Source organism: Oncorhynchus nerka, linkage group LG27 (assembly GCF_034236695.1).
Source record: "Oncorhynchus nerka isolate Pitt River linkage group LG27, Oner_Uvic_2.0, whole genome shotgun sequence".
NCBI classification, from domain to species: Eukaryota; Metazoa; Chordata; class Actinopteri; order Salmoniformes; family Salmonidae; genus Oncorhynchus; species Oncorhynchus nerka.
This window is the reverse complement of record NC_088422.1, coordinates 79,777,063-79,797,482: the sequence shown is the minus strand read 5'-3', so window position 1 is coordinate 79,797,482 and position 20,420 is coordinate 79,777,063. Positions and strand designations below refer to the sequence as shown.

The window sequence follows — 20,420 nt, the reverse complement described above, 5'->3', positions numbered from 1 at the left end:
TCTATCGTGACGAGCTAGGCACCGTGGTTCAGTTATCTTCAGCTAGGCACCGTGTTTCAGTCATCTGCCGTGACGAGCTAGGCATCGTGTTTCAGTCATCTACCTTGACGAGCTAGGCACCGTGTTTCAGTCATCTACCGTGACGAGCTAGGCACAGTATGTCAGTCATCTACCGTGACGAGCTAGGCACCGTGTTTCAGTCATCTACCGTGACGATCTAGGCACAGTATGTCAGTCATCTACCGTGACGAGCTAGGCACCGTGTTTCAGTCATCTGCCGTGACGAGCTAGGCATCGTGTTTCAGTCATCTACCGTGACGAGCTAGGCACCGTGTTTCAGTCATCTACCGTGACGAGCCAGGGCACAGCATTTCAGTCGTCTACCGTGACGAGCTAGGCACTGTGTTTCAGTCATCTACCGTGACGAGCTAGGCACAGTATGTCAGTCATCTACCGTGACGAGCTAGGCACAGTATGTCAGTCATCTACCGTGATGAGCTAGGCACAGTATGTCAGTCATCTACCGTGACGAGCAAGGCACAGTATGTCAGTCATCTACCGTGACGAGCTAGGCACAGTATGTCAGTCATCTACCGTGACGAGCTAGGCACAGTATGTCAGTCATCTACCGTGACGAGCTAGGCATCGTGTTTCAGTCATCTACCGTGACGAGCTAGGCACCGTGTTTCAGTCATCTACCGTGACGAGCTAGGCACCGTGTTTCAGTCATCTATCGTGACGAGCTAGGCACCGTGTTTCAGTCATCTGCCGTGACGAGCTAGGCATCGTGTTTCATTCATCTACCGTGACGAGCTAGGCACAGTATGTCAGTCATCTACCGTGACGAGCAAGGCACAGTATGTCAGTCATCTACCGTGACGAGCTAGGCACCGTGTTTCAGTCATCTACCGTGTTGAGCTAGGCACAGTATGTCAGTCATCTACCGTGATGAGCTAGGCACAGTATGTCAGTCATCTACCGTGACGAGCAAGGCACAGTATGTCAGTCATCTACCGTGACGAGCTAGGCACAGTATGTCAGTCATCTACCGTGACGAGCCAGGGCACCGTGTTTCAGTCATCTACCGTGACGAGCTAGGCACACTATGTCAGTCATCTACCTTGACGAGCTAGGCACCGTGTTTCAGTCATCTACCGTGACGAGCTAGACACAGTATGTCAGTCATCTACCGTGACGAGCTAGGCACAGTATGCCAGTCATCTACCGTGATGAGCTAGGCATCGTGTTTCAGTCATCTACCGTGACGAGCTAGGCACCGTGTTTCAGTCATCTATCGTGACGAGCTAGGCACCGTGGTTCAGTTATCTACCGTGACGAGCTAGGCACCGTGTTTCAGTCATCTGCCGTGACGAGCTAGGCATCGTGTTTCAGTCATCTACCGTGACGAGCTAGGCACAGTATGTCAGTCATCTACCGTGACGAGCAAGGCACAGTATGTCAGTCATCTACCGTGACGAGCTAGGCACCGTGTTTCAGTCATCTACCGTGTTGAGCTAGGCACAGTATGTCAGTCATCTACCGTGACGAGCTAGGCACCGTGTTTCAGTCATCTACCGTGACGAGCTAGGCATCGTGTTTCAGTCATCTACCGTGACGAGCTAGGCACAGTATGTCAGTCATCTACCGTGACGAGCTAGGCACAGCATTTCAGTCATCTACCGTGACGAGCTAGGCACCGTGTTTCAGTCATCTACCGTGATTAGCTAGGCACAGTATTTCAGTGATCTACCGTGACGAGCTAGGCACCGTGGTTCAGTCATCTACCGTGACGAGCTAGGCACAGTATGTCAGTCATCTGCCGTGACGAGCTAGGCACCGTGTTTCAGTCATCTACCGTGACGAGCTAGGCACAGTATTTCAGTCATCTACCGTGACGAGCTAGGCACCGTGGTTCAGTCATCTACCGTGACGAGCTAGGCACAGTATGTCAGTCATCTACCGTGACGAGCTAGGCACAGTATGTCAGTCATCTACCGTGACGAGCAAGGCACCGTGGTTCAGTCATCTACCGTGTTGAGCTAGGCACAGTATGTCAGTCATCTACCGTGACGAGCTAGGCACCGTGTTTCAGTCATCTACCGTGACGAGCTAGGCATCGTGTTTCAGTCATCTGCCGTGACGAGCTAGGCACCGTGTTTCAGTCATCTACCGTGACGAGCAAGGCACAGTATGTCAGTCATCTACCGTGACGAGCAAGGCACCGTGTTTCAGTCATCTACCGTGACGAGCTAGGCACAGTATGTCAGTCATCTACCGTGACGAGTAGGGCACAGTATTTCAGTCATCTACCGGCAGCAGGCACCGTGGTTCAGTCATCTACCGTGATGAGCTAGGCACAGTATGTCAGTCATCTGCCGTGACGAACAAGGCACCGTGGTTCAGTCATCTACCGTGACGAGCTAGGCACCGTGGTTCAGTCATCTACCGTGACGAGCTAGGCACAGTATGTCAGTCATCTACCGTGATGAGCTAGGCACAGTATGTCAGTCATCTACCGTGACGAGCAAGGCACAGTATGTCAGTCATCTACCGTGACGAGCTAGGCACAGTATGTCAGTCATCTACCGTGACAAGCTAGGCACAGCATTTCAGTCATCTACCGTGACGAGCTAGGCACCGTGTTTCAGTCATCTACCGTGACGAGCTAGGCACAGCATTTCAGTCGTCTACCGTGACGAGCTAGGCACCGTGTTTCAGTCATCTACCGTGACGAGCTAGGCACAGTATGTCAGTCATCTACCGTGACGAGCTAGGCACAGTATGTCAGTCATCTACCGTGATGAGCTAGGCACAGTATGTCAGTCATCTACCGTGACGAGCAAGGCACCGTGGTTCAGTCATCTACCGTGACGAGCTAGGCACAGTATTTCAGTGATCTACCGTGACGAGCTAGGCACCGTGGTTCAGTCATCTACCGTGACGAGCTAGGCACAGTATGTCAGTCATCTGCCGTGACGAGCTAGGCACCGTGTTTCAGTCATCTACCGTGACGAGCTAGGCACAGTATTTCAGTCATCTACCGTGACGAGCTAGGCACCGTGTTTCAGTCATCTACCGTGACGAGCTAGGCACCGTGTTTCAGTCATCTACCGTGACGAGCTAGGCACAGTATGTCAGTCATCTACCGTGACGAGCTAGGCACCGTGTTTCAGTCATCTACCGTGACGATCTAGGCACAGTATGTCAGTCATCTACCGTGACGAGCTAGGCACCGTGTTTCAGTCATCTGCCGTGACGAGCTAGGCATCGTGTTTCAGTCATCTGCCGTGACGAGCTAGGCATCGTGTTTCAGTCATCTACCGTGACGAGCTAGGCACAGCATTTCAGTCATCTACCGTGACGAGCTAGGCACAGTATGTCAGTCATCTACCGTGACGAGCTAGGCACAGTATGTCAGTCATCTACCGTGACGAGCAAGGCACAGTATGTCAGTCATCTACCGTGACGAGCTAGGCACAGTATGTCAGTCATCTACCGTGACGAGCTAGGCACAGTATGTCAGTCATCTACCGTGACGAGCTAGGCATCGTGTTTCAGTCATCTACCGTGACGAGCTAGGCACCGTGTTTCAGTCATCTACCGTGACGAGCTAGGCACCGTGTTTCAGTCATCTATCGTGACGAGCTAGGCACCGTGTTTCAGTCATCTGCCGTGACGAGCTAGGCATCGTGTTTCATTCATCTACCGTGACGAGCTAGGCACAGTATGTCAGTCATCTACCGTGACGAGCAAGGCACAGTATGTCAGTCATCTACCGTGACGAGCTAGGCACCGTGTTTCAGTCATCTACCGTGTTGAGCTAGGCACAGTATGTCAGTCATCTACCGTGATGAGCTAGGCACAGTATGTCAGTCATCTACCGTGACGAGCAAGGCACAGTATGTCAGTCATCTACCGTGACGAGCTAGGCACAGTATGTCAGTCATCTACCGTGACGAGCTAGGCACCGTGTTTCAGTCATCTACCGTGACGAGCTAGGCACACTATGTCAGTCATCTACCGTGACGAGCTAGGCACCGTGTTTCAGTCATCTACCGTGACGAGCTAGACACAGTATGTCAGTCATCTACCGTGACGAGCTAGGCACAGTATGCCAGTCATCTACCGTGATGAGCTAGGCATCGTGTTTCAGTCATCTACCGTGACGAGCTAGGCACCGTGTTTCAGTCATCTATCGGACGAGCAGGCACCGTGGTTCAGTTATCTACCGTGACGAGCTAGGCACCGTGTTTCAGTCATCTGCCGTGACGAGCTAGGCATCGTGTTTCAGTCATCTACCGTGACGAGCTAGGCACAGTATGTCAGTCATCTACCGTGACGAGCAAGGCACAGTATGTCAGTCATCTACCGTGACGAGCTAGGCACCGTGTTTCAGTCATCTACCGTGTTGAGCTAGGCACAGTATGTCAGTCATCTATCTAGGCACCGTGTTTCAGTCATCTACCGTGACGAGCTAGGCATCGTGTTTCAGTCATCTACCGTGACGAGCTAGGCACAGTATGTCAGTCATCTACCGTGACGAGCTAGGCACAGCATTTCAGTCATCTACCGTGACGAGCTAGGCACCGTGTTTCAGTCATCTACCGTGATTAGCTAGGCACAGTATTTCAGTGATCTACCGTGACGAGCTAGGCACCGTGGTTCAGTCATCTACCGTGACGAGCTAGGCACAGTATGTCAGTCATCTGCCGTGACGAGCTAGGCACCGTGTTTCAGTCATCTACCGTGACGAGCTAGGCACAGTATTTCAGTCATCTACCGTGACGAGCTAGGCACCGTGGTTCAGTCATCTACCGTGACGAGCTAGGCACAGTATGTCAGTCATCTACCGTGACGAGCTAGGCACAGTATGTCAGTCATCTACCGTGACGAGCAAGGCACCGTGGTTCAGTCATCTACCGTGTTGAGCTAGGCACAGTATGTCAGTCATCTACCGTGACGAGCTAGGCACCGTGTTTCAGTCATCTACCGTGACGAGCTAGGCATCGTGTTTCAGTCATCTGCCGTGACGAGCAGGGCACCGTGTTTCAGTCATCTACCGTGACGAGCAAGGCACAGTATGTCAGTCATCTACCGTGACGCAGCAAGGAGTCATCTACCCGGACACAGGCACAGTATGTCAGTCATCTACCGTGACGAGCCAGGCACAGTATTTCAGTCATCTACCGCGGACGAGCTAGGCACGCGGGTTCAGTCATCTACCGTGATGAGCTAGGCACAGTATGTCAGTCATCTGCCGTGACGAACAAGGCACCGTGGTTCAGTCATCTACCGTGACGACAGGCACCGTGGTTCAGTCATCTACCGTGACGAGCCAGGCACAGTATGTCAGTCATCTACCGTGATGAGCTAGGCACAGTATGTCAGTCATCTACCGTGACGAGCAAGGCACAGTATGTCAGTCATCTACCGTGACGAGCTAGGCACAGTATGTCAGTCATCTACCGTGACAAGCTAGGCACAGCATTTCAGTCATCTACCGTGACGAGCTAGGCACCGTGTTTCAGTCATCTACCGTGACGAGCTAGGCACAGCATTTCATCACCGTGACGCAGCTAGGCACCGTGTTTCAGTCATCTACCGTGACGAGCTAGGCACAGTATGTCAGTCATCTACCGTGACGAGCTAGGCACAGTATGTCAGTCATCTACCGTGATGAGCTAGGCACAGTATGTCAGTCATCTACCGTGACGAGCAAGGCACCGTGGTTCAGTCATCTACCGCGGACGAGCAGGCACAGTATTTCAGTGATCTACCGTGACGAGCAGGCACCGTGGTTCAGTCATCTACCGTGACGAGCTAGGCACAGTATGTCAGTCATCTGCCGTGACGAGCTAGGCACCGTGTTTCAGTCATCTACCGTGACGAGCTAGGCACAGTATTTCAGTCATCTACCGTGACGAGCTAGGCACCGTGTTTCAGTCATCTACCGTGACGAGCTAGGCACCGTGTTTCAGTCATCTACCGTGACGAGCTAGGCACAGTATGTCAGTCATCTACCGTGACGAGCTAGGCACCGTGTTTCAGTCATCTACCGTGACGATCTAGGCACAGTATGTCAGTCATCTACCGTGACGAGCTAGGCACCGTGTTTCAGTCATCTGCCGTGACGAGCTAGGCATCGTGTTTCAGTCATCTGCCGTGACGAGCTAGGCATCGTGTTTCAGTCATCTACCGTGACGAGCTAGGCACAGCATTTCAGTCATCTACCGTGACGAGCTAGGCACAGTATGTCAGTCATCTACCGTGACGAGCTAGGCACAGTATGTCAGTCATCTACCGTGACGAGCTAGGCACAGCATTTCAGTCATCTACCGTGACGAGCTAGGCACCGTGTTTCAGTCATCTACCGTGACGAGCTAGGCACAGTATTTCAGTGATCTACCGTGACGAGCTAGGCACCGTGGTTCAGTCATCTACCGTGACGAGCTAGGCACAGTATGTCAGTCATCTGCCGTGACGAGCTAGGCACCGTGTTTCAGTCATCTACCGTGACGAGCTAGGCACAGTATTTCAGTCATCTACCGTGACGAGCTAGGCACCGTGGTTCAGTCATCTACCGTGACGAGCTAGGCACAGTATGTCAGTCATCTACCGTGACGAGCTAGGCACAGTATGTCAGTCATCTACCGTGACGAGCAAGGCACCATGGTTCAGTCATCTACCGTGACGAGCTAGGCACAGTATTTCAGTGATCTACCGTGACGAGCTAGGCACCGTGGTTCAGTCATCTACCGTGACGAGCTAGGCACAGTATGTCAGTCATCTGCCGTGACGAGCTAGGCACCGTGTTTCAGTCATCTACCGTGACGAGCTAGGCACAGTATTTCAGTCATCTACCGTGACGAGCTAGGCACCGTGTTTCAGTCATCTACCGTGACGAGCTAGGCACCGTGTTTCAGTCATCTACCGTGACGAGCTAGGCACAGTATGTCAGTCATCTACCGTGACGAGCTAGGCACCGTGTTTCAGTCATCTACCGTGACGATCTAGGCACAGTATGTCAGTCATCTACCGTGACGAGCTAGGCACCGTGTTTCAGTCATCTGCCGTGACGAGCTAGGCATCGTGTTTCAGTCATCTGCCGTGACGAGCTAGGCACAGTATGTCAGTCATCTACCGTGACGAGCTAGGCACCGTGTTTCAGTCATCTACCGTGACGAGCTAGGCACAGCATTTCAGTCGTCTACCGTGACGAGCTAGGCACCGTGTTTCAGTCATCTACCGTGACGAGCTAGGCACAGCATTTCAGTCGTCTACCGTGACGAGCTAGGCACCGTGTTTCAGTCATCTACCGTGACGAGCTAGGCACAGTATGTCAGTCATCTACCGTGACGAGCTAGGCACAGTATGTCAGTCATCTACCGTGATGAGCTAGGCACAGTATGTCAGTCATCTACCGTGACGAGCAAGGCACAGTATGTCAGTCATCACCGTGATGAGCTAGGCACAGTATGTCAGTCATCTACCGTGGACGAGCTAGGCACAGTATGTCAGTCATCTACCGGCAGCAGGCACCGTGTTTCAGTCATCTACCGCCAGGCACAGTATGTCAGTCATCTAGGCACAGCATGTTTCAGTCATCTACCGTGACGAGCTAGGCACAGTATGTCAGCTAGGCACAGTATGTCAGTCATCTACCGTGACGAGCTAGGCATCGTGTTTCAGTCATCTACCGTGACGAGCTAGGCACAGTATGTCACCGTGGTTCAGTTATCTACCGTGACGAGCTAGGCAGTTTCAGTCATCTGCCCGCTAGGCATCGTGTTTCAGTCATCTACCTTGAGCTAGGCACCGTGTTTCAGTCATCTACCGTGACGAGTATGTCAGTCATCTACCGTGACGAGCTAGGCACAGTATGTCAGTCATCTACCGTGATGAGCTAGGCACAGTATGTCAGTCATCTACCGCTAGGCACAGTATGTCAGTCATCTACCGTGAGCAAGGCACAGTATGTCAGTCATCTACCGTGACGAGCTAGGCACAGTATGTCAGTCATCTACTAGGCGTGTCAGTCATCTACCGTGACGAGCTAGGCACCGTGTTTCAGTCATCTACCGTGACGAGCTAGGCACAGTATGTCAGTCATCTACCGTGACGAGCTAGGCACCGTGTTTCAGTCATCTACCGTGACGAGCTAGGCACAGTATGTCAGTCATCTACCGTGACGAGCTAGGCACAGTATGTCAGTCATCTACCGTGACGAGCTAGGCATCGTGTTTCAGTCATCTACCGTGACGAGCTAGGCACCGTGTTTCAGTCATCTATCGTGACGAGCTAGGCACCGTGGTTCAGTTATCTACCGTGACGAGCTAGGCACCGTGTTTCAGTCATCTGCCGTGACGAGCTAGGCATCGTGTTTCAGTCATCTACCTTGACGAGCTAGGCACCGTGTTTCAGTCATCTACCGTGACGAGCTAGGCACAGTATGTCAGTCATCTACCGTGACGAGCTAGGCACCGTGTTTCAGTCATCTACCGTGACGATCTAGGCACAGTATGTCAGTCATCTACCGTGACGAGCTAGGCACCGTGTTTCAGTCATCTGCCGTGACGAGCTAGGCATCGTGTTTCAGTCATCTACCGTGACGAGCTAGGCACCGTGTTTCAGTCATCTACCGTGACGAGCTAGGCACAGCATTTCAGTCGTCTACCGTGACGAGCTAGGCACCGTGTTTCAGTCATCTACCGTGACGAGCTAGGCACAGTATGTCAGTCATCTACCGTGACGAGCTAGGCACAGTATGTCAGTCATCTACCGTGATGAGCTAGGCACAGTATGTCAGTCATCTACCGTGACGAGCAAGGCACAGTATGTCAGTCATCTACCGTGACGAGCTAGGCACAGTATGTCAGTCATCTACCGTGACGAGCTAGGCACAGTATGTCAGTCATCTACCGTGACGAGCTAGGCACCGTGTTTCAGTCATCTACAGTGACGAGCTAGGCACAGTATGTCAGTCATCTACCGTGACGAGCTAGGCACCGTGTTTTAGTCATCTACCGTGACGAGCTAGGCACAGTATGTCAGTCATCTACCGTGACGAGCTAGGCACAGTATGTCAGTCATCTACCGTGACGAGCTAGGCATCGTGTTTCAGTCATCTACCGTGACGAGCTAGGCACCGTGTTTCAGTCATCTACCGTGACGAGCTAGGCACCGTGTTTCAGTCATCTATCGTGACGAGCTAGGCACCGTGTTTCAGTCATCTGCCGTGACGAGCTAGGCATCGTGTTTCAGTCATCTACCGTGACGAGCTAGGCACAGTATGTCAGTCATCTACCGTGACGAGCAAGGCACAGTATGTCAGTCATCTACCGTGACGAGCTAGGCACCGTGTTTCAGTCATCTACCGTGTTGAGCTAGGCACAGTATGTCAGTCATCTACCGTGATGAGCTAGGCACAGTATGTCAGTCATCTACCGTGACGAGCAAGGCACAGTATGTCAGTCATCTACCGTGACGAGCTAGGCACAGTATGTCAGTCATCTACCGTGACGAGCTAGGCACAGTATGTCAGTCATCTACCGTGACGAGCTAGGCACCGTGTTTCAGTCATCTACCGTGACGAGCTAGGCACACTATGTCAGTCATCTACCGTGACGAGCTAGGCACCGTGTTTCAGTCATCTACCGTGACGAGCTAGACACAGTATGTCAGTCATCTACCGTGACGAGCTAGGCACAGTATGTCAGTCATCTACCGTGACGAGCTAGGCATCGTGTTTCAGTCATCTACCGTGACGAGCTAGGCACCGTGTTTCAGTCATCTATCGTGACGAGCTAGGCACCGTGGTTCAGTTATCTACCGTGACGAGCTAGGCACCGTGTTTCAGTCATCTGCCGTGACGAGCTAGGCATCGTGTTTCAGTCATCTACCGTGACGAGCTAGGCACAGTATGTCAGTCATCTACCGTGACGAGCAAGGCACAGTATGTCAGTCATCTACCGTGACGAGCTAGGCACCGTGTTTCAGTCATCTACCGTGTTGAGCTAGGCACAGTATGTCAGTCATCTACCGTGACGAGCTAGGCACCGTGTTTCAGTCATCTACCGTGACGAGCTAGGCATCGTGTTTCAGTCATCTGCCGTGACGAGCTAGGCACCGTGTTTCAGTCATCTACCGTGACGAGCAAGGCACAGTATGTCAGTCATCTACCGTGACGAGCAAGGCACCGTGTTTCAGTCATCTACCGTGACGAGCTAGGCACAGTATGTCAGTCATCTACCGTGACGAGCTAGGCACAGTATTTCAGTCATCTACCGTGACGAGCTAGGCACCGTGGTTCAGTCATCTACCGTGATGAGCTAGGCACAGTATGTCAGTCATCTGCCGTGACGAACAAGACACCGTGGTTCAGTCATCTACCGTGACGAGCTAGGCACCGTGGTTCAGTCATCTACCGTGACGAGCTAGGCACAGTATGTCAGTCATCTACCGTGATGAGCTAGGCACAGTATGTCAGTCATCTACCGTGACGAGCAAGGCACAGTATGTCAGTCATCTACCGTGACGAGCTAGGCACAGTATGTCAGTCATCTACCGTGACGAGCTAGGCACAGTATGTCAGTCATCTACCGTGACGAGCTAGGCACCGTGTTTCAGTCATCTACCGTGACGAGCTAGGCACAGTATGTCAGTCATCTACCGTGACGAGCTAGGCACCGTGTTTCAGTCATCTACCGTGACGAGCTAGGCACAGTATGTCAGTCATCTACCGTGACGAGCAAGGCACCGTGTTTCAGTCATCTACCGTGACGAGCTAGGCACAGTATGTCAGTCATCTACCGTGACGAGCTAGGCACCGTGTTTCAGTCATCTACCGTGACGAGCTAGGCACAGTATTTCAGTCATCTACCGTGACGAGCTTGGCACAGTATGTTAGTCATCTACCGTGACGAGCTAGGCACAGTATTTCAGTCATCTACCGTGACGAGCTAGGCACAGCATTTCAGTCATGTACCGTGACGAGCTAGGCACAGCATTTCAGTCATCCAGGAGGAAAATGAGAATGTGTGTGAGAGAGTGTGATATTTTGATTGTGTGTGTGTGTGTGTGTGTGTGTGTGTGTGTGTGTGTGTGTGTGTGTGTGTGTGTATTTACGGACGTGAGTGCGTGTGAAAGCTGTTCTGCTCTCTCAGCGTTTGTGCGTGCTGAGGCTTTGTGGTGACCGCGGGCGGGGCTGTGTCTGTGTGCAGGGTGTTGCTGCGGGTTAGAATGCTCTACTACCTGAAACAAGAGGTGATGGGAAGCCAGTCACAGAAGATACTGGACGGCGTGGACTCCAGGTGAGCTGAACTTTCACCTCTTTTACAACCAAACAGCTCTGAACATTGACACCCTTAGAGTAGAGAACACAACATTTCCGAAGCTCACTGGCGCTCTCTCTGTCTATCCTCTAATTGGTCATTTCAGTTATTAGATTATTTGAAGAGGATTACACTATTTACTTCATTATTTTGAGATGGTCGGATTGATCGGGGCTATTCAGGCTAGACTGAATGTTATGCCAACCAGTTCAGCCAGGCTGCCAGCACTATGCCAGTATTTGTTTAAGTTTGGGATTTCTGGTAAGCTGCTGGCACGCAAATTCAGCTGACACATCGTTTTAGAAGGTTCCGTTTACATTAACTTTTTAAATAAAAACCTGTTCATTCATGGGCCCATGTTGTTCATGTTTTCCATGGTAAGGACATAGACCATACATGACAGGTTGTTCCCATACATACTGTAGCTGTCTCTATCTATCACCATGTCTGAAGGAGGGCACAGCTAGTCAGACTCAGGGAAGGAAGGTCCATGTTTGAAGGAGGGCACAGCTAGTCAGACTCAGGGAAGGAAGGTCCATGTCTGAAGGAGGGCACAGCTAGTCAGACTCAGGGAAGGAAGGTCCATGTCTGAAGAAGGGCACAGCTAGTCAGACTCAGGGAAGGAAGGTCCATGTATAACAGAGGGCACAGCTAGTCAGACTCAGGGAAGGAAGGTCCATGTCTGAAGGAGGGCACAGCTAGTCAGACTCAGGGAAGGAAGGTCCATGTCTGAAGAAGGGCACAGCTAGTCAGACTCAGGGAAGGAAGGTCCATGTATAACAGAGGGCACAGCTAGTCAGACTCAGGGAAGGAAGGTCCATGTCTGAAGGAGGGCACAGCTAGTCAGACTCAGGGAAGGAAGGTCCATGTATAACGGAGGGCACAGCTAGTCAGACTCAGGGAAGGAAGGTCCATGTCTGAAGGAGGGCACAGCTAGTCAGACTCAGGGAAGGAAGGTCCATGTATAACAGAGGGCACAGCTAGTCAGACTCAGGGAAGGAAGGTCCATGTATAACGGAGGGCACAGCTAGTCAGACTCAGGGAAGGAAGGTCCATGTCTGAAGGAGGGCACAGCTAGTCAGACTCAGGGAAGGAAGGTCCATGTCTGAAGGAGGGCACAGCTAGTCAGACTCAGGGAAGGAAAGTCCATGTCTGAAGGAGGGCACAGCTAGTCAGACTCAGGGAAGGAAGGTCCATGTCTGAAGGAGGGCACAGCTAGTCAGACTCAGGGAAGGAAAGTCCATGTATAACGGAGGGCACAGCTAGTCAGACTCAGGGAAGGAAGGTCCATGTATAACGGAGGGCACAGCTAGTCAGACTCAGGGAAGGAAAGTCCATGTCTGAAGGAGGGCACAGCCAGTCAGACTCAGGGAAGGAAGGTCCATGTATAACGGAGGGCACAGCTAGTCAGACTCAGGGAAGGAAGGTTCATGTCTGAAGGAGGGCACAGCTAGTCAGACTCAGGGAAGGAAGGTCCATGTATAACGGAGGGCACAGCTAGTCAGACTCAGGGGAAAGTCAGTAGTCACTCCACCTGCTGTTTAAAGATGGATCAGCAGCTTCTCAGAACCAATACTATTAAGGAGGGTATTCAGAAGTGGGTGAGGTAAAACATTGACTATTTCTAGCCTCCAGACACATTTTCAGCCTTGATGCTGAAAGCTCATGGTTTTGGGTGTACCATGCTGTTGCTTATCTGAGAATCAATGTTGGGATGGAAACCCAGCTGTCATAGTACCCATGAGTCCCCCATGCTGTTGTACCCATAAGTCCCTGTTCCTCCTGTCATGTTGTGTTCTGTCCACACTCCCTCCTCCTCATCAGTGAGATCAAGATCTGGGTTCCTGAGCCCGACAGCTCTGAGCTACCAGCCCTGTGGTGGGACAACATCTCTGACAAGTGTCTGCTGTTGGGGGTCTACAAGCACGGTGAGTCAACAACAGGGACCAGGGATGTGCTAACTGACCCACAGGCCTGAGACATCTAGAATGTGTGATACTAGGGCTACGAAACTAGCTTAACACTTAGCATAAAGTCATGTATTGGGCATGTATTCTAAGTGGGTTTACTAGAATGGATATAGGAACAGAGCCTAGACAAATGTAGAGATTGAAAAAGAGTCAGGGGGAATTCATCAGATACGATGTAGTATGTACAATTCTGAGTTAGTGTCATGTGGGAAATGTACTGTATGTGTTTTCATGTTCTTCCACGGGATGTAGTTAACACTGGATGACAGCTGTCACACACACCTTTGGGGGAAAGTGGCCAGCTGTATGTTTGTTTTCTATCTCTTCATATTTCCAAGTTCTAACCTCTGTTTGCTTACCTCTCCACTGTGGTCCACTATACAGGTTATGAGAAGTATAACACAGTGCGTGCAGACCCTGCCCTCTGCTTCCTAGAGCGGGTGGGCCGGCCAGACGAGAAGGCCATCGCTGCTGAACAGAGAGCCAATGACTTCATGGATGGGTAGGTAACATTACACATCATGGCTGACTGACTGACTGAGTCAGGTAGTTAGCTTGTCGGTCTCCTCCACTGACTCAGACAGGGCTTAGACACACAATGACACACTTAAAAAGTTTCAGTTGTTGTAACACTTTTTATAACCAGTCATAAAACTATGATAGAAAAGGAAGAAACCAGAAACTTATATTATTGTAAAAACCTTTTCTGTCCGTGTTTAGTTCAGAGCTTAGGAGCTGCCTGCAAGTTCCCCTGTCTGTTACCTTGTGTGGCCCTTGCTGACTGACTGAATAACTGGCTGGCTTACTGGTTGGCTGGCTGGCTGACTGACGGTTGTTATCTGTGTTTGCAGGGACGTAGATGACCCAGAATACAAGCCTGCCCCAGCCTTGCTGAAGGACGATATGGAGGTGAGGCCACAGTGAACGGAGGCAGAACAGAGCCAGCACAGCAACAGATAAGGCTGCTGTACACACTGACTGGCATGTGTATTCTCTGCCCCTGTAGAGACTAGATAATACAGGTTGTTTTGAGTGTTATTGTGTCCAGTGTTTTAACACACACTTCTCTCCTCCATAGGATGACGCCTCCTCTCCTGGAGACCTGGTTGTCACAGACAACCCTGGAGGTCAGTTACATCTTTCTATTCAGTCTCTTTCTACTCAGCTTTTGTACTATCACAACCAATACACATCATATCACAATATCTACTACCAGTCACTACTACTACCAGTCACTACTACTACCAGTCACTACTACTACTAGTCACTACTACTACTACTAATACTGCTACTACAAGTCACTACTACTACTACCAGTCACTACTATTACTACTACTACTACTACTAATACTGCTACTACAAGTCACTACTACTACTACCAGTCACTACTACTAATACTACTAATACTGATACTACAAGTCACTACTACTACTACCAGTTACTAATACTACTACTACAAGTCACTACTAATACTACCAGTCACTACTACTACCCGTAACTACTACTACTACTAATACAAGTCACTACTAATACTACCAGTCACTACTACTACTACTGCTACAAGTCACTACTACTACTACCAGTCACTACTACTACTACTACTACTACCAGTCACTACTACTACACGTCATTACTAATACTACCAGTCACTACTACTACTACTACTACTACTACTACTACCAGTCACTACTACTACTACTACTACTACTACCAGTCACTACTACTACTACTGCTACAAGTCACTACTAATACTACAAGTCACTACTACTACTACTACCAGTCACTACTACTACGACTGCTACAAGTCACTACTACTACTACCAGTCACTACTACTACTACTACTACTACCAGTCACTACTACTACTGCTACAAGTCACTACTAATACTACCAGTCACTACTACTACTACTACTACTACAAGTCACTACTACTACTACTAAACTCAGCAAAAAAAGAAACGTCCCATTTTCAGGACCCTGTCTTTCAAAGATAATTTGTAAAAATCCAAATAACTTCACAGATCTTCATTGTAAATGGTTTAAACACTTTTTCCCATGCTTGTTCAATGAACCATAAACAATTAATGAACATGCACCTGTGAAACGGTCGTTAACACACAACAGCTTACAGACGGTAGGCAATAAAGGTCACAGTTATGAAAACTTGGGACACTAAAGAGGCCTTTCTACTGACTGAAAAACACCAAAAGAAAGATACCCAAGGTCCCTGCTCATCTGCGTGAACATGCCTTAGGCAAGCTGCAAGGAGGCATGAGGACTGCAGATGTGGCCAGGGCAATAAATTGCAATGCCCGTACTGTGAGACGCCTAAGACAGAGCTACAGGGAGACAGGACGGACAGCTGATCGTCCTCGCAGTGGCAGACCACGTGTAACAACACCTGCACAGGATCGGTACATCCGAACATCACACCTCTGGGACAGGTACAGGATGCTAACAACAACTGCCTGAGTTACACCAGGAACACACAATCCCTCCATCAGTGCTCAGACTGTCCACAATCAGCTGAGAGAGGCTGGACTGAGGGCTTGTAGGCCTGTTGTAAGGCAGGTCCTCACCAGACATCACTGGCAACAACGTTGCCTATGGGCACAAACCCACCGTCACTGGACCAGACAGGACTGGCAAAAAGTGCTCTTCACACGAGTCGCGGTTTTGTCTCACCAGGGGTGATGGTCGGATTCGCGTTTATCGTCGAAGGAATGAGCATTACACCAAGGCCTGTACTCTGGAGCGGCATCGATTTGGAGGTGGTGGGTTCGTCATGGTCTGGGGCAGTGTGTCACAGCATCATCGGACTGAGCTTGTTGTCATTGCAGGCAATCTCAACGCTGTGTGTTACAGGGAAGACATCTTCCTCCCTCATGTGGTACCCTTCCTGCAGGCTCATCCTGACATCCTCATCCAGCATAACAATGCCACCAGCCATAATGCTCGTTCTGTGCGTGATTTCCTGCAAGACAGGAATGTCAGTGTTCTGCCATGGCCAGCAAAGAGCCCGGCTCGTAATCCCATTGAGTACATCTGGGACCTGTTGGATCGGAGGGTGAGGGCTAGGGCCATTCCCCCCAGAAATGTCCGGGAACTTGCAGGTGCCTTGGTGGAAGACTGGGGTAACATCTCACACCAAGAACTGGCAAATCTGGTGCAGTCCATGAGGAGGAGATGCACTGCAGTACTTAATGCAGCTGGTGGCCACACCAGATACTGACTGTTACTTTTGATTTTGATCCCCCTTTGTTTAGGGACACATTATTCCTTTTCTGTTAGTCACATGTCTGTGGAACTTGTTCAGTTTATGACTCAGTTGTTGAATCTTGATATGTTCATACAAATATTTACACATGTTAGGCTTGCTGAAAATAAACGCAGTTGACAGTGAGAGGATGTTTTTTGTTGTTGCTGAGTTTACTACCACTACTACCAGCTACTGCTGCTACTACTACTACCAGTCACCACTAATACTACTATTACCACTCGCTACTACTACAACTAGTTAATACTTCTACTACTACCAGTTAATACTACTACTACTACTCACTACTACTACAGCTAGTTAATACTACTGCTACTACTACCAGTCACCACCACTACTACAACTACCAGTCACTACTACTACTACTACTACCAGTCACTACTATTACAACAACAACAACTACTATATATTTAATTACCAACAGTCACTTCTATTACAAACAGTCACTACTACTAGTGCTTCTACTGCTGAAACTACTACAACTTCTTCCACTACTATAAAACAACTTAAAAGGCGTTCTCCCTGGTTAAACAATGTGTGTGTTGTGTATGTGTGCTCTCCAGAGGGTGCTCCAGTGATGATGGAGGGGTTAGGTGGTGGAGGAGGAGGAGACGCAGCCTACTGGCCCTCCTCCTCAGTGCTAACAGCCAGACTGAGACGTCTGATCACAGCCTCTCAGCGCTACACCAAGTCCAGACAGATCCTCCACATCCACCAGACCCAGCACACCACCCAGGTCACGCCCTCACTGTGTCCCCTGCCACCCACCCTCAACGACACTATCAACCCCAAGATGGCCGCCAAGATAGAACGCCAGCAGAGGTGAGTGAAGCTGCAAGGCCTGGACAGAAACGTAAAGTTAGCCACAGTCTATAACTTATACCAATGTCTCCTCCTCTCTTCTTTATCTCCTCCCTCTGTGTATATCTCTATCTCTACCCCTATTTCTCTCTGTTGCTCTCTCCCTCCCTCTCTCCCCAGATGGACGAGGCGAGAGGAAGCTGATTTTTACCGTGTGGTGTCTACCTTTGGTGTGGTGTTTGACCCAGACCTGGGCCGTTTCGACTGGACCAAGTTCAGAGCCATGGCTCGGCTGCACAAAAAGACAGACGAGAGTCTGCAGAAGTACCTGTGGGCCTTCACTGCCATGTGCAGGAGAGTGTGTCGCCTGCCACCAAGAGAAGGAGGTGAGAGAGATACTGTTCATCTGTGCTGTGCCACCTGTAGAAAGGGTGTGGAAGTCAATATACTTATAAGCTGTATACTGTGTTGTGTGCTTACCAATACCTGGTGATAATGTGCTACAGTATGTCAAGGTTAATGATTTCAGGAAATGCTGGGGAAACAAGCAAGTGATAAGGTTAACGATCAATGGAAAGTTAAACAGCGAGTGGAATGAGTCCACACAAAATGCAAACACAGATGTATGAATTATGCAGGACAGCCTTATTCTCTCTCTCCCTCTCTCTAGACACAGCGGTGGACCCCTCTCTGTCCATTCAGCCCATCACAGAGGAGCGTGCATCTCGTACCCTCTACAGAGTAGAGCTGCTACGCCAGGTCAGGGAACAGGTCCTGCGCCACCCCTTGCTCTATGAGCGCCTGCCCCTGTGCCAGCTGGGCTCGGACCTGCCCGTGTGGTGGGAGACCGGTACCCACGACCGAGACCTCCTAATCGGGGCCACCAAGCACGGCGTCAGCCGCACAGACTACCACATCCTCCGAGACCCAGAGCTCTGCTTCATGGCTGCTCAGCGCAACTACAGCCAGAATAAAGGAGTCCAACAGTCATCCCAGACCCCTACTCCGCTCCTGAACCCCCAGTACCAGGCTAGTAGAGACCCAGCCTTGGCAGAGTCCCCAGTGCCAACCCCAGCCCAGATGGAGAGGGAGAGGGAGGACATCCCGGGGGCAGTGCCCAAAGAAGAACCTCTCTCGGAGGGGGAGGAGCGCATGGAGAGAGGGGGTCAGGTGGAGGGGGAGAGGTGGAGTCCCCAGCCTGCCCCTCTCACCCCTACAGGGATAGAGGAGAAGCCTGATCTAGGGGTGGTGAAAGGAGAGAACGAGAGCCACATGGTGGCGGCACGGACCAAGCCACTCACACCCAACTCAGCCGCCAGGAAAGAGAAGAAAGCTAATAAAAGAAGTCGAAGAGAGGCCAGACGAGCCGCCTCCGCAGCATCAGACTCCGACTCGGACGGCTCCTCCTCCAGCTCTTCATCACGATCTTCTTCATCATCGTCATCGTCGTCCTCTTCCTCCTCACGCTCCGGATCCAGCTCCTCTTCGTCTTCATCCTGCTCATCAGGCTCCTCATCTTCCTCTTCCTCATCTTCATCTTCCTCTGTTGGCAGTGAGAGTGAGGGAGAGGAAGGAAAGACCAAGGGTGAGTGCTGCTATTATTCTTTAGGTTCTTGCAGTGAAAGACTTTTACAGTGCCATTGAGGCAATTAATGTTGTGATTTTGACAAAGTTGTTAGGCTGTCTGATGTTGTGTTGTATATTTTTAGGTTTTCTAAAGTAGAGTTATATTGCATTTTCTTCCAGTCCCGACAGTGGCCATCGCGAAGGGATTTGACGAAGACAGTGTGGCGTCTCTCAGCACCACTCAGGATGAGATGCAGGACAGTCACGTGACAGAGAACGGTAGCAACAACTCACACCACCACCCCTTCCAGGGAGGATACATGCTGGCTGCATCCTACTGGCCCAAGGTAAACACACACACCAAACCTCTTTGCGTTTCACTTCTAGCCTGAGTTAGTTTCCTGAGAATCACAACCATGTTCAAACAGCCCTTAGGAGGGTGCTGTTCATGTTAATCCAGTTTTATTTCATCCTTCCACCAGACGATATAGTCCGGACAAAAGCCAATCAACATCCAGGATCCAAACAACTTGTTTTATAATGTCCCCTGTAGGACCGTGTGATGATCAACCGTCTGGACAGTATCTGCCAAGCAGTGCTGAAGGGGAAGTGGCCGGGGGCCCGGCGGTCGTACGAGGCAGGAGGGGCCGTAGCCTCCTTCTACACCACCAAGTTGCTGGACAATGCAGCTGCTGCCAACAACAGCAGCAACCTCTGCTCAGCTTCCGCCTCGGCCTCAGAGGACCCCTCTGCCTCCCCTCAGGGTTCAAAGGTGAAGAAGCATGTTGCAGGAGAAAAGGAGTTCTCAGTGAAAATGAATGAAGTATGTTGATTTCCGTTACTCCCCTCTCGTAGGACCCCACACTACTCCAAAGCCTAATTGTGGTGTTTCAGCATGTTTTGTTGGGGATTTTGATTTTGTTGTTTTGGCTGCTGCCTACAGCACTGATTTGTTTAATAGTAATACCCTCTTTAATTTCTACCCACTCCATGTGGATTGGGATCTAGGCTATAATTACATTTTTACATAAATCAGTCGTTCATGGATGGGAAGCTAATAAGAAGCTTAGTGTGGAGAAACACTGGGGTTTGAGAGGGTTCATCTGATTGAGATGGGGCTGGCTCGCTATTGTGGGGGATTGTGATGGGGCTCTAGTACTGTGGGCGTTCTGACTCTAATGGGGCTGATAGCAGCTGGGCTATTAACCATGCAGGCCTGCTTCCTGCTTGCTTTAATACTACAGTAGCTAGCTAGCTATGAGCCTACATTGCCATATCAACAGAGGGAGGAGCATTTGTGTCAAATATTCTATAAAATGGCCACTGACTTGCTGCTACAGTGTTGCTGGGGCTTTCCTGACCAGTCTGGCTGGAATCTTGACCTTTATAAGGAATATGCTGAAAGCCGCAGCTTTCCCTGTGACATAGTCCTTCAGTAAACTCCTGACATTGCATAGTCAACTTACCCTATATGCTA

At 50.4% G+C, this 20,420-nt stretch overlaps 1 protein-coding gene across 8 annotated transcripts in view; it reads left to right on the top strand.

The window, feature by feature from the left end:
- The window catches only part of chd9 (chromodomain helicase DNA binding protein 9), a 161,420-nt gene that overhangs the window by 129,607 nt on the left and 11,393 nt on the right, over positions 1 to 20,420 (top strand). For 6 of the 8 annotated variants that reach the window (XM_065012043.1, XM_065012042.1, XM_065012047.1 and 3 more), the window contains 10 exons: positions 11,220 to 11,309; positions 13,155 to 13,258; positions 13,685 to 13,802; positions 14,152 to 14,209; positions 14,379 to 14,427; positions 17,140 to 17,398; positions 17,558 to 17,763; positions 18,048 to 18,962; positions 19,124 to 19,290; positions 19,497 to 19,766. In XM_065012043.1, the coding sequence (XP_064868115.1) occupies positions 11,220 to 11,309; positions 13,155 to 13,258; positions 13,685 to 13,802; positions 14,152 to 14,209; positions 14,379 to 14,427; positions 17,140 to 17,398; positions 17,558 to 17,763; positions 18,048 to 18,962; positions 19,124 to 19,290; positions 19,497 to 19,766 (2,236 nt within the window). The remainder of the gene's footprint in view (positions 1 to 11,219; positions 11,310 to 13,154; positions 13,259 to 13,684; positions 13,803 to 14,151; positions 14,210 to 14,378; positions 14,428 to 17,139; positions 17,399 to 17,557; positions 17,764 to 18,047; positions 18,963 to 19,123; positions 19,291 to 19,496; positions 19,767 to 20,420) is intronic. The other 2 variants (XM_065012045.1, XM_065012044.1) reach the window with 1 other exon arrangement.